The 13,137-nt window shown below is 37.7% G+C and overlaps 1 protein-coding gene across 2 annotated transcripts in view; it reads right to left on the bottom strand.

The window, feature by feature from the left end:
• LOC149779246 (vitellogenin receptor Yl-like) overlaps nt 1–8,116 on the bottom strand; it is a 102,182-nt gene extending 94,066 nt beyond the window's left edge. The window contains exon 1 of one of the 2 annotated variants that reach the window (XM_089939827.1): nt 7,870–8,116. In XM_089939827.1, coding sequence (XP_089795953.1) covers nt 7,870–7,927 — 58 coding nt within the window. In that variant the 5' untranslated portion in view covers nt 7,928–8,116. The remainder of the gene's footprint in view (nt 1–7,869) is intronic. The other variant, XM_089939830.1, reaches the window with a different exon arrangement.
• Nucleotides 8,117–13,137: the final 5,021 nt, after the last annotated feature.

Genomic DNA, 13,137 nt, shown 5'->3' with positions numbered 1-13,137 from the left:
TTGTCAAAATTTGATTTTTTTTAAAAAAAGACATCAGAGTAAATAAAGTCTTGACTAAAGCGATATGATTTTAATTAGTAGAAAAGCATCGATATGGGCTGTCAAATGTGCAAGTTATTTCTTAAATCTGACTTCCTGTTCTGATGTTAATCAACCTCAGAACAATCAAATTGCTGTTAGGCAGTAAGACAGCAACCGAAAAACAATCAGGGTCATGTCTTACTGTGGGATTACCTTTAAGGGAATCCAAACATTTATCTTATTTTGACAAATATATTACTTTTACATTTGTTTCATAATAGCAACAATTATAATAAATGAAAATAAAACCTTTCCCTGTAACACTGTATTGCATTAGATTAATTGCACTTCTAGAGAAACAAGTTATGAATGATGCAAACCAGTTTTTAAAGTTCCAAAAACGGTGCATTCACTCATCAAGTTTCTGTATGTTCGCAATGGTAATTAAGTATTTGAAAAAAGCTATAAACTAAACCTAATATTTTTATATGCAACAATTTTATAATACGAACACGATTTTCTCCAATATGATTTTAGCTTTTAAGACAAATTCAGTTTCAAAATTTAAATTATGACCAGAAAAAAAAAACAATTAGGAATTCCAGGTTAAATTTCATTAATTTCTCCTATAAACTTTTTTCTATGTGTTATTGATGTTGCTTTGTAATATATTATTTTCTCTTAATCACGTGTACAGTGGTGTCACATTAAGATTTTTGAGGTGCGTCAAAATAGGTGAAGTATTACACGAGCATTATGACAAGGGATCGTCTGGATGCAAGCTCGATAGGAATGTGAGGGAATATTGACAATTTCTAAATGACATCATCCCTAACATTCAACCAATCAAACAACGCTATCTGACTCAATGGAGTAGGTGATGATCCGGATGTGAAATTGTGTTCCATTGCTTTGTTTACAGTCTAGTTCTCAAAGAAATGCCGGTGAACCTACGAAAAGAACTTCACCGTGAAGTCGTTCTTTGAAGGTATTTTCGGTTAACATAATTTGCATTGATTGTCACACAGTGGAAAGTTCCGTACTGATAAACAAAAGAAGAGACTATATAGGAAAATTAATTGTGACCGGTCTCCTACTGGAACCAGGCGTCAAATCTGTGGTAGCACGTAATCTAAATTATCATTACCATTTCTTATCCATAATTTGCTAAAGTAACCAATGTTTGTAAAGTCATGAGAGATATCAGTATGAAAGTATTTCTAAAAAGGTGAAATGCTTAAGCGAGTCCAAACATCGGAGTGCATGATACATAATATATATCATTCATAAGCTGTGGTTATACTTTGAGGATTAAAACTAAGGATTAAATACTCCTTGGTCTTTTGGTGTTAAGAATAATTTAAATATTACGCGCAATATACACCGCCATAGTTGTAGTTGTTGTCGTTTCTTCTCCATTCGGCAAATATGGAACCGACCACAGTCGCGAAAAGTTTTGCATTGTATTGATTTGGACGTTTTATAGACCAGCAATACGCGTAAAAATAATTGTGTGCCATTGAAGCGAAATGCATTCCCCAAGGTTTAAATCAACATCTCCGTAGCCGAACCAGGCTGACACGTAAAGATTCTGAAACGGCCTTTCTGTCGAAAGTCCGGTACATTTACTTCTCAACTCCCCATAGTTCCGACCTTGTGCTGAAATATAATAAAAAGTCAAAATACCCGAGACGAAGAGGGGGATGGGACACGCCATACAAAGCCCAACCAATATCACTCGTTCCCTACTACTATAAAATCTACGTTCAAAGGGCCAGCAAAGCGCATGGTGTGCAAACCATACTGTCATATTTCGTCATTAAGATAAGAAAATTGTCATTGTCGGCAAAAATCTTTAGTACATTTGTGCAATTTTATTTGGATAGTTATGCAAATTTCTGGTGTAGAGGTAAAACATGAATTTGGAATTTGTACAGAAAATGTGCATCACAAATTTTAAAAACTCCCGTTACAAAATTTATATGCATGAGACATGAATAAAAATGGTCATTTTCGTTAATTTGATTTTGCATTGCTAATAATTTTCACTCAGTAATGTTCATGTTTTATTTTAAACTAAAAATCGAGACTTACATAAAGATGTTTTTGATACTGTCACTATCATCGAATTTAAAACTTTATAAGAATGGAGGAAAACATTTGAATTTTCTTTTCGCACTGACATTAGCAACATCCTAAATCTTGTCAGCCCTCTTTTCACCCTGCCCAATTTCACACCCATCCAACCAGCTTACTTTTTTAAAAAAAATGAACAGATTTTGTAAAACAAAGCAACAAGGAAACATTTAAATTCAAGGAAGTGTTGAGCAATTAGGTATTCATATTTAAAAATTTCATTTCCATTGATGGATGGCTTTTGTACAATGCCCAATAGCTCAACAAATTAAAAGGGTTAAGGAGCAAGGTGGTCTCTGAAAACAGTGACCTATATTTAAAACATAACTGAATACATTATAAAATTACTAAATGAAAGTATACCAGATCGGCCGAATCCCCCAACTTGGAAATTAGCAAAAATTAAATTTCATCTAGTTCAACGATTTTCAAAGCTCAAAGCACTTAATCCATATATTTTTTGTGGCTTCAACAATATTCTCAGTAATGTTAAAAATTGAAAAATGATTCTGTATACTCCCAAAATAAATCTGGACTTCATAAACATTTTTCTTATTAATTTTAACATTCATTCCGTTTACAGTTGTACTTTAACGATCTTCCTGGGGTCTTTCTGGGTTCTTTTTCCATCAGATATACTGGCCGCCATGTATCATGTGCTAATAGCGTTAAATCCACAAAGCACAAAAAAAAAAAAAAAAAAAAAAAATAATTAATGATGTTACATACATTTCAATGAAATACAATGCTTAGAAAATTCCATGATATGCACTAAAATTCAATTTATTAACGGAAAAAAATATTTGCAAATTGTCAAGTCCACTGCAAATTCACAAAGTCCGTGGCATGGTAAATAATTTGCAGTAACATTCGCGAGCGGGTTTACCCTGTTAGTGTCGTCAACTCTGCCACCGCCCGAAAGGACATTGTTTTGGATTTTAACGGTACTTTTAACACGACCCTGTCGACATGATTCCCAGGACGCAGGGAGCTTACTCGGCTGGCATGCGCTTTGGATTACGAGTCCGATGTTATACGTAACTGAGCTAACATGGCGCCCACCCACCACCAAAGTGCCTAAGAAACTTATTGCATACAATCTATAGTTTGTGATATTTGTATTCATGTCTCCATTGATGGCTGTTATGTTTTTGTGATTGTTTCTTTATGGGGTGGGGTGGTGTCGGTGTTTGGAAGATATTTCTCTAACCGACTAATTAACCGGTTCCTTGGAACATGCGTTATAATGTACAGTAATCACGAGACTTTATGGAAGCATAAATTAGTTTCATAAAATGGCTCCTCGCGAATTTCTTTGCATGCGGAATTTACGGGATATTATCACGTATACGTGCTTGGTCATTCGAGATGGATCTAATTATGTGTATCCAATTGTATGTGTCATGTTTCGTAGTACGTAACATGAAATATCGATGCACGGCTTAGAGAAAGAGTACCGAAAATCAAACAAATCAAGAAACCTGTAGTTGTGAAATTAGGATCACGTCAGTATCTGGTCAGCAGTTGATTGAAGCGAAATTATTTGTGTTATTAGCGTGTTTATTGATCCCTAGTTGACACTGATTATTGCCTGGAGGATTTCGGAAAAGGGGACAAAGATCTATCTCGAGTCCGCCTCACACAGATGTTCGAATCGCTCGATGTAAGGTGCTTAAGAACCCCCTGCGTGTTCCAGTATTGATTTTATTCTTATTTGGGGTCCCGGGTGACCGAGTGGTCTAAAGCCCTCGCCTTTACCGATCAGTGCCATTTCACCTGTCCGCGTGGGTTCGAGCCTCGGGCTCGGTCAATGTGGGAATGCGAGAAACCTTGCCAGTAGGTTCCCGTGAGTCGGTGGTTCTAACTAGTATTTGTCGGATTATTCCTTCACCATTATCCTGGCGGCTGCGTATCTTGTGCTGAGAAATGGCGCTAAACCCGAAAACAACAAAAAAAAATCTTCGTCATTATCATCAGTAGTAGTGATTGTGGTATGTTCGTTTCTTTATGTAATGTAAATAATCGAAGTAATTAAGCTCTACAGGTACATGCATCTTCATCGAAGGGAATTTCACTTGTTAATTGCCAATAGCTAAACCAGACCTCATATTGAATTCTTTATTGATCAAAAGTCGAAACATTGCATCATCATACGCAGTTACTAGAAAACACGAAGAAATTTTTACAAAAGCATTGATTTGCCCCAGTGTCGTAAACAACAGTTAGATCCAGTGTCGTGAGCAACAATTATTAGATCTATTAAGTTTACAGGTGCGGACAAATGAAAGAAACCACATAATAACATTGCATCATACTGCACTAGTCGTCAATGAGTAACAACCAGTGCATACTATGCAAGAGAAATACGATACCTGTTTGAGATCTGAAATGAAAGTTGCATCATTCCGACTGTGTAATGTCAAATGTGGTCTCAACAAAGGATGGACGGTGAGATAAACACTTTCCTTATAATTGCATCAGAGTTTAGCTGTATATTGAGTGGGTGGTTTGGAGACATTATGAATATTAAAAACATAGTTTCATAGTTTTGATAAACAGTTAGGTAGAGAATGTTTACAAATAAATTCGTTCTACAAATGTTACTTATACCATTAATATTGGACATTTTTGCAGTAGATAAAAGTCTAGTGCATTTGTCCGTCTTTTAAAACATAACCAGGATATAAGCATTGAATACACAGATCACATGCAAGTTTTTAGGAGCAGTGACGTTCTAAGGGTAAATGTAGCCCGGGGCGACGAAGATGGCCTGACAACGATTTTATACAATTTTGTATCAGCTGTTTTGGCGCACCAGAACCTTTGGCGTCCGGGGCAACCGCCCCGTCCCTACACTTTCGTTAGTACGCTTCTGTTCATGAGTCTGTCGTAAATATTCTAAATATTTTTCAGTATAAGAAAATTCAGACTAAAGAACTTTTGATAAGCATTAGCCATTGTGCTTATTAATACATTTTGTTGCACTTTTAATCTATTTAATAATGTGTTGAAATACCGTTATAACAATCAACCTACCTTCCAAACTACCGTGACTGGGCATACAATATATAAATAAAAGAAAATTCATTTCTATTATATATCACTAAAAAGCAAGAGATTTTATTTTATTTTGATTTTCATTTAAATCATTGTACTTAAAATCTGCTGCACAACCTTCATCGTTGTCGCAGGCTTATAGTAACCTTTTAGCGACAGCCTAAAGTACTTAACAGCATGCCGATTCATAACAAAAATATAAATTTGATTAGCCACCACACGCGAGTCCTCGTACAATGCATGCTGCATGAAATTCAACAATCAAATTCCTACATTTATCAACAGGAACAATACACACTTAGGCTGTTGACGGTAACTTATTCCAATAAACGTTATTCATACACCATCTTCATTGTTCAGAGTAAGATCGGATATATATATATATATATATATATATATATATATATATATATATATATATATATATATATATATATATATATATATATATATATCGTGGATTGGTGCTCCATGACCTCTGGTGTCCGTGGGTTTTGGTGCCCAAAGACCACTGGCGCACGGGCTAACTGCCCCCACCCCACTCTTTTACGCTACTGAATATGTATGTTATAATACAAACCAATACAGACATTAGAAAGTTACATCTGCACATAAATCGAAAATAACGCATAACGAACCCCTCCCCCCCCCCCCCCAAAAAAAACGCAACTTTATCGGACTCTGGATTATGAACACATGTAACTTTTACGTCATCTCTGCACAAAAATGGCGGTGTCGTGCCAGCTGAAGGTCAAGTTGAGCTCTACCAACTGAGCTAGCCAGGCTTCCCTGTACGAATATACAACACCCCCAATTAAACTTGTCGAAATGAAATCCACTAAAAGTATCCAGATTAACGGCACGATATACAGTCCGGTTTTGCTTATCTGACACGACTCACTCACATTTAGACCGATAGATTAACCTGATCGTCACAAACTGAATTGAGGTTTTAGTTGACCACAAAACATTTTTCTCATCAATGTACAAATAAAATGGTTGGGTGTCCGACATTTAATGGAACTTTGATAACTCTAAAAAAGAAATGTTCAGATAAAAGGAAGGTATATTGAGAGCAAACGAACGGACCCTCAACAACTTGAAATATCCATTGGTCAGTCCCTTCCATCATTTTGTAAATTTGTGTATTCTGATTTTTTAAAGATGGAAGTAATTCGTCCTGATCATGATCTGTATTGTGTGGTCAGACTGGGAATATAACACGTCACCAAAGCTGCAGAGCAAGAGTTTTACCACTTAGACAAGAAAATATATCAATACCCAGAGCATTATAACTGGTACTGAAATTCAGTTATAGATGACAAGCATTCCGCTTGAAACGTCATAAGAAAGATGGAACGAAGAAACGAACGAATTCAATGTCTGTTTGTTGCTTGACTAATCAATTGTACATCTTTGTCTTTTTTTAAAAAGTCTTTTAAGTGTCATAAATTGTATATTATTGATCTTAGACGCGGATTAGTAGAGCTTCATTCAAACTTAATAATTAAAAAATTAATCCTGCTGAAAAAAAATTAAGAGTTACAAATACTTCTATGATATTAATAGACGCAGGGCCGGCGCTACCATATAGGCAAACTAGGCAGCCGCTAGGGCGCTGATTTTAGGGGGCGCATTTCTCCAAATCAACAACAAAATAAATAAATAAATTTCAGTTTTATTGAGAGTCGTTTTTTATCCTAGTTTTTTTTCATACAGGGACAAATAATCAGGTAGATTCAGTCTGACCGAAACACCAGGCTGACCGGAAAAAGTAAAATGAGTGAGTGAAAATCGCGCGTATACGAAACTTTCAGGACGTAATTAAGTTCGCGTGTTTTTATAGGCCACGAGTTTTTCCGTGGAATCACGCGTATACGAAACCATTTTGCCGCGGAAACCAAATTGAGGGGGGTAACTCCTTATTTTATTGTTTATAAATTTTTGAAATTGATATTTTCGGGGGGTGGGGGGTGCGTCAGAATCTTACCTTGCCTAGGGCGCCAGATAGTCTGGCGCCGGCCCTGAATAAACGTAGCGATTCAGGAATACGAGTACGCACTATACTGTGTTCTTGAATCAAATTCCAAACTTTACAAATTGAACTGTTTGCTGGCGAAGGTAGCTGGTCGCAATGAATATGGATAAAATACAAAGTATTGTTAATTCTACATTTTAACATGCAATGCCCATCCAAATGGGCAGGAGTATTAGGAATTCCAGTATACTGATTGACATTATACAGACGACACACACGCATTAAAATTTATGGTCTGTTCAAATCAGAAATTACGATCTTTTTTTGTGTGGAGAAATTATCATTTATTTATCGCGAGTTTCTTTTTTTTTCCTGCTAAAGATATTGTTACAGATCAAAAATGTTCCTGTTATTACTGGTTAACAGGGATACATACCACATAAATACAGTTATAACAAGGCAGAATTAAAGGCCGAGTAAATGGTCCAGTTGATCAACTCCCCAGCCCCGCCTATCGAGGACGCAATGAAATAGAATTGGGGCGGGGGGGGGGGGAGAGAGAGAGAGAGAGAGAGAGAGAGAGAGAGAGAGAGAGAGAGAGAGAGAGAACATCAACAGGAAAAAAATGTGACATGCCCTTCAGAGATACAAACTGACGGACGAACTGAATATCTTACCTGCGGAAAGATAACAAAATATGAAGATGAGAACAGAATAGAGTAAGAAGCGTTCCATCTCTGCCGCGGAGTAGAAATTCGGAACCTCAGTTTTGGTTCAAAGTGTCAGGTGTGCTCCAGGTGTAGCTTTGTGGCGTCAGGTTGAGAAGTGAATGAACTCACATTTGGATAACATACAGATACTTGTGTCAAAAATCGTGCAGTCGCGATCATCAGGCGTGACATCCGTGCGCATTCGCTGCATGTTGTGCAATCCTCCGTATGCTATTGGGTGATTGAAAATTAAGATGACGCAAGATGACGCAATCTTCACTGAATGGAATACGCAGTCGCTCATCCTCATTATCCAGATGCATGCCAATAAACATTTTCAAATGCGAAATAATATACAAAAATCACATGTAAATAAACAGGTAGAAAACTAGCTTGTAACTATAAAAATTGTATAATAAATCATGTAATTTGGTTTTAAAGGGATTTTGAACATAAGAATAAATCATTTAAAAGAACAGTGAGATTGATTTTAGTTTTGCTTTTCAAAATGCACGAATTTGTATGGTTTTCTATACTGAAGGCCATGCTGTTGTATACTGAGAGAGAGAGAGAGAGAGAGAGAGAGAGAGAGAGAGAGAGAGAGAGATCTGTACTTTCCTTCAAACATTTGCTATGACAGATTTATCATATATCATCTACAGTATATTTTCACACAGGTAAAACGGTGTATTGCGAAAAATGTAATTTATGTTGAAAGTGTACTGTTTCATGTGACACAGGGAACACACAGGCTTGCAAAGAGGATTTTATTTTTTCTTCCCCCAATATTGAGCGGAAAAGTGCAGAGTTTTGTCAGTTGCAACAGTAATTTTCACTTATTGTCTCTAACTTTCGATTCAGACGTGGAGATTGGTTTATGATGACGACTTCGTTACGAGATCTATTTGTTTGGATTAATTACAAGCATTTGTATATTATCTGGAAATCAAACAAATAGAGACATGCAAATTGAGTATTCATATCTCAGCAACATACATATGCAAGGCTAAATGCTTCTTAAGTTTTGAAAGGTTTGGTTTGGATTTGTGGGATTTAACGCCAATTTCAGCACATGACAGGCTATAAATGGCGGCCGTGTATTTGGTGGAGAGCGAACCCGGGAATAAATACTGACCCACGGGTAGCTACTGGCAAACTGTCTGATATATCCACACGGACGGAGTTGAGATTTATGAGTGGTCTATAAACGTGACCGTTTTAAAGCACACGTCTCCTTACCCCCACCCCTAAATTTCAAAAGACGATTACGCATCAATATAAATTAGTGTGCGTTTTATCTTTATTTAAATGTTGTCTCAGTGTACTGTGATTTCTTGATTATAATGTGGGATTCTGTGAATTCATTGTGCTGTTCAGTTGTTTTGAAAAGTAAGCTTAATTTTTACAGGACTGTCAATATATAGTGTTTCCTTATTAAAACCATTGTAATGAAGTCAGTTGTTTATTTGAGTAATGACACCGGGATAACCTCGCTCTGGCCTTCGTGTTTTCAAGGTCTACTAAAATAAAACTGTAACAATATGTCGCCTTTGGCTGGCCTTGTACGCATATCAGTGCGTTTTGTACATTTCACTGATGTCTTGTCAACACTAGATTGCAAATATTTGGTGTGTTGATAGATGCAGTCACAAATTTGTCACCCTGTACAACGAAGTGAGAGAGAGAGAGAGAGAGAGAGAGAGAGAGAGAGAGAGAGAGAGAGAGAGAGAGAGATATTTGTCATCACTGAAACCGATTATAATTCAATCTAGAATTTCCTCACGATCTAAATTTACTTGTCTCATTTTCTGGCAAGACTTCTAGACGAGCAGTATAGTGGGATACTATAGGGTCTATGTGACATAATGTTAAAAGTGGGTACTTGTAGTATAGGGTCTATGGTAATTTAACATGGGTGGGATACTCTAAGGTCAGTGGGGATTTAACATATGGAATGTATAGCGTCAATGGATTGGGACTATCTAGGGTCAATAGGAATTGGAGAGGGGTGATGTCACGGTACTGGAGATTGGCAAAAATGTTGCAAGGGTCTGACCTCAATCGGATCAAACAGCTGGAAAAAAAACTAGATCAATCTATCACACCTAAACTACATGTATAAAATCGACAAAAAAGTTTGTTAGGCAAAGAGAATAAAATATCTTTTCGAGGCACATGATTGTCCCTGTTTTTGTTTGTTAACATCATTCCGTTAACATAGAGGGCATCGCATAGGTTTTCTTATATTCCTCAAACTTCTTCTGACTTCTGGACCAGCTGAAGACTCTCTTCAGACAACATTGTCTCTCCACATAGATTCTTTCTTTCCAAACGCTCGTATCGGTGATCCATGATGATCTGACATACATGGGTAAGTCAGTACGGAATATCATTGATGATACGAGGGTAGATGATTCAACGTTAATTCGCATCTTGTGACGTGAACAGGCGAAGGGAATGAAAGTGAACCGTTGTTATTTATAGTGGAAGAGCGGATCGAAACGATTGATTTTTTTTTTACCAGTCCCAATACGCGTTACAAAATTCAGTCACAGTACGGAGTCTGTCTTCCAATCCAAAGAGAGGTGCATGTGACGTCACATTCCGTATATAGATGTGCCGTGGAGAAGAGAGGCGATGGCATAGCCGCAGCTACCAAAGTCAACACAGTCTTACTTCCAGAAGAGACTGATTTTAATTGGGATTCAGTTGATTTTCCCCTCTTCTTCGCAAGAACTTGTTCTGGTACCAGCACCTTTGTCACATTCTCTTTCTTTACCAAACGTAGAGGATTTTAAACAAAGACAGAAAGAAGAATTGGAGAAATTTTTACAGCAGCAGAAAGAAGCAGAACAAGCCTTTCTCTTTCAACAACAACAGCAAGAAGAAGAAGAGGCAAGAAGAAGGAAATGAAAGGAAGAAGAAAAAGCAGCAGAGAAAAAACAAGGTCTAGGAGAGAAGGAGGACAGTGAAAGTCAAACGGTGACGGTACTCTTAGACATTTTGGCGGAGTTAAGGAGTCTGAAAGAAATCTGTTAGACTTCTTTATTATGACCCAAGAGAAAAGAAAACCTTCCAGAGCCAAACAGTAACCTTGTTACTACACCTGAGATACCAGCCCTAGTCATTTCTACCAAATCATCATCGACAGGAGCAAGTGCAGAAGTAGGCCTTGGCCGTGGCAAAGGCCTAAGGTAGTTAAAGCTGATTGCTTCCTGTTCCTGAGTTTGTCTTTTTAAAAAAAACAAAACAACCAACGGTCCTTTTCAGGGCCACTCACATCTCTCGAAAAGAGATAGCATTCTTTCTGCCAAATCAAATAAAACTCAGAATCTTTTTTTTGCCTATGATGTATGTGCGAGTGAGTGTGTGCGTGTAGGTCTATATTCTAAAAAATCAAAACTAAGAGACACTTACGTTTTCTGTCTGGTCTATTCTGTTAAAAAATTTACAATTCAATTTACAACAGCACTTTAAAGCGTCCATAAACTTCTTATTCTGTGTGTGCTTTCACTCTCTTTTAAAACCAAATTTTCTTCACTTTCAAGGATTTTCCTCATCTTCTTCCTCACTTTCTCCTTGTTTTCTTTTCTTACATTTTTTCTCTTTCTGGACGTGTCTGGGTTCTTCCTTTTAGGAGGCTACCTCTTCTTCCTGTTCTGATCCCCTCTCTTCCTCTTGATCCTGTTGTTGTTTAGAGCACTCTGGAGACCTGTGTCTTTTCTCTTGATAATGGTAACAGGTATCTTAACTTTTGTCTCTTTTTTGCTTTACTGACGGTCGGGACACTCTGTAGCCCAATGCTAAAGATATAGCAGGTATCTTCACTTTTACCTCGAAAGGAGCAGGAATAGTTCGTCGGCTTGTCTGAAGAAAACGTTCGTATGACCCTTGCAAAGCTCTGGTCAGAAGTTGGATCTGTGTGGGCTCTTCCATCGTTCTGAGCGGTTTGAGAGTGACATGAATACTGGGAGGGAAGACACTGACCCTTTATATAGGAAGACACTGGACTGACATTTATATAGAGGACTATGGAGTTTAAAATGTAGTCATTTGATTTGTTGTAGTCAAGATGAAACGATCGCATCATTTCATGGAGAACGGAGAAGAAAGTAAGAGAAATAAACGTGATTTATCGCCTCGCACATTAGCTGAAGTCTTGGCTCAAATTTATGCCAGTGATTTTGAATATGACATGATTGAGTCCGAATATAGGCTCAGAGATTCTACACCAAATCAAAGTCCACCATTAACTCTTCAAACGTACTACCACATTCGAGAAACGAAGGTTAACGTTTTCAAGTCCGAAGTACCGTAGGAGAAAGCAGAGGGATTCATCACCAAGGCGTGGGATTCTTTGTTAATCATACTGAAACGACAATGTGAGGCCAAAGAAGAAGATCGCTTGAGACTTTCCATTCATCACAACAGTTTGAAATCCCTTGTTTAGACTGAGTTTAGCAGTCCGGCAGAAATAATAACTTCCAAAGTCATCGACAAGATTCAACACGTGCAACAATCCAACGACAAGTTTCAAATAACCGATGTAAAAGCAACACTGTTCATGACCCACGTGTCTCATCCCCAAGGGACATAACGCAAAACGGCGTTATTGGTGGACAACCTTCATAGCACCAAAAAAGTGCCGTCCGAATTAACAATCCTCAACACTAGATGTGTTTAGCCCGTGGCATCGTGGTGGGACGAACGTATGCCGAGAAGAACGACACGGAAGAACGGAAAAGAGCATGGGAGAACATTCGACAATAGGACCGAGCCAAGCAGCTAAGCGAAGCAGAAGTCCTATTACAGCAAGCGGGGCTATCCTAAGACACACCCTGTGGCATTCCTGAAATGCAAAATATGCAAGATGTCTTGTCTCCACGCTAAACCTTTAACGTGCACCCTCAAGAAGTGCGTGGAACTCTGTTGTTTCGAGGCAAATATTTGAAAGATGGAAAATATATTCACGGCTATCATGACAGTGAACATTTATATGCCATTACCAGTATCACTGGATTCCTGGGATACGATTATTATTGTGAGAAATGTGACTATGGCTATAACAACCGAGAGCAATACAAGCATTGTGGATCAAATGACTCATGATGTTTGGCCTGTCAACCCTGTCTGGACGAAGGACAAGAACGAGTGCATTGCCCTGCTTGTCAGCGCACTTTTGTTAGCCCTACATGTTACCAACAACAACTGAAGACGTAAGGTTCACAACGGAAA

This window comes from Sinohyriopsis cumingii, chromosome 17 (assembly GCF_028554795.1).
Source record: "Sinohyriopsis cumingii isolate HCF-2022 chromosome 17, ASM2855479v2, whole genome shotgun sequence".
In the NCBI taxonomy this organism is placed as follows: domain Eukaryota; kingdom Metazoa; phylum Mollusca; class Bivalvia; order Unionida; family Unionidae; genus Sinohyriopsis; species Sinohyriopsis cumingii.
Note: the sequence above shows the minus strand (reverse complement) of the source record. Positions and strands in the feature narration are given on the sequence as shown.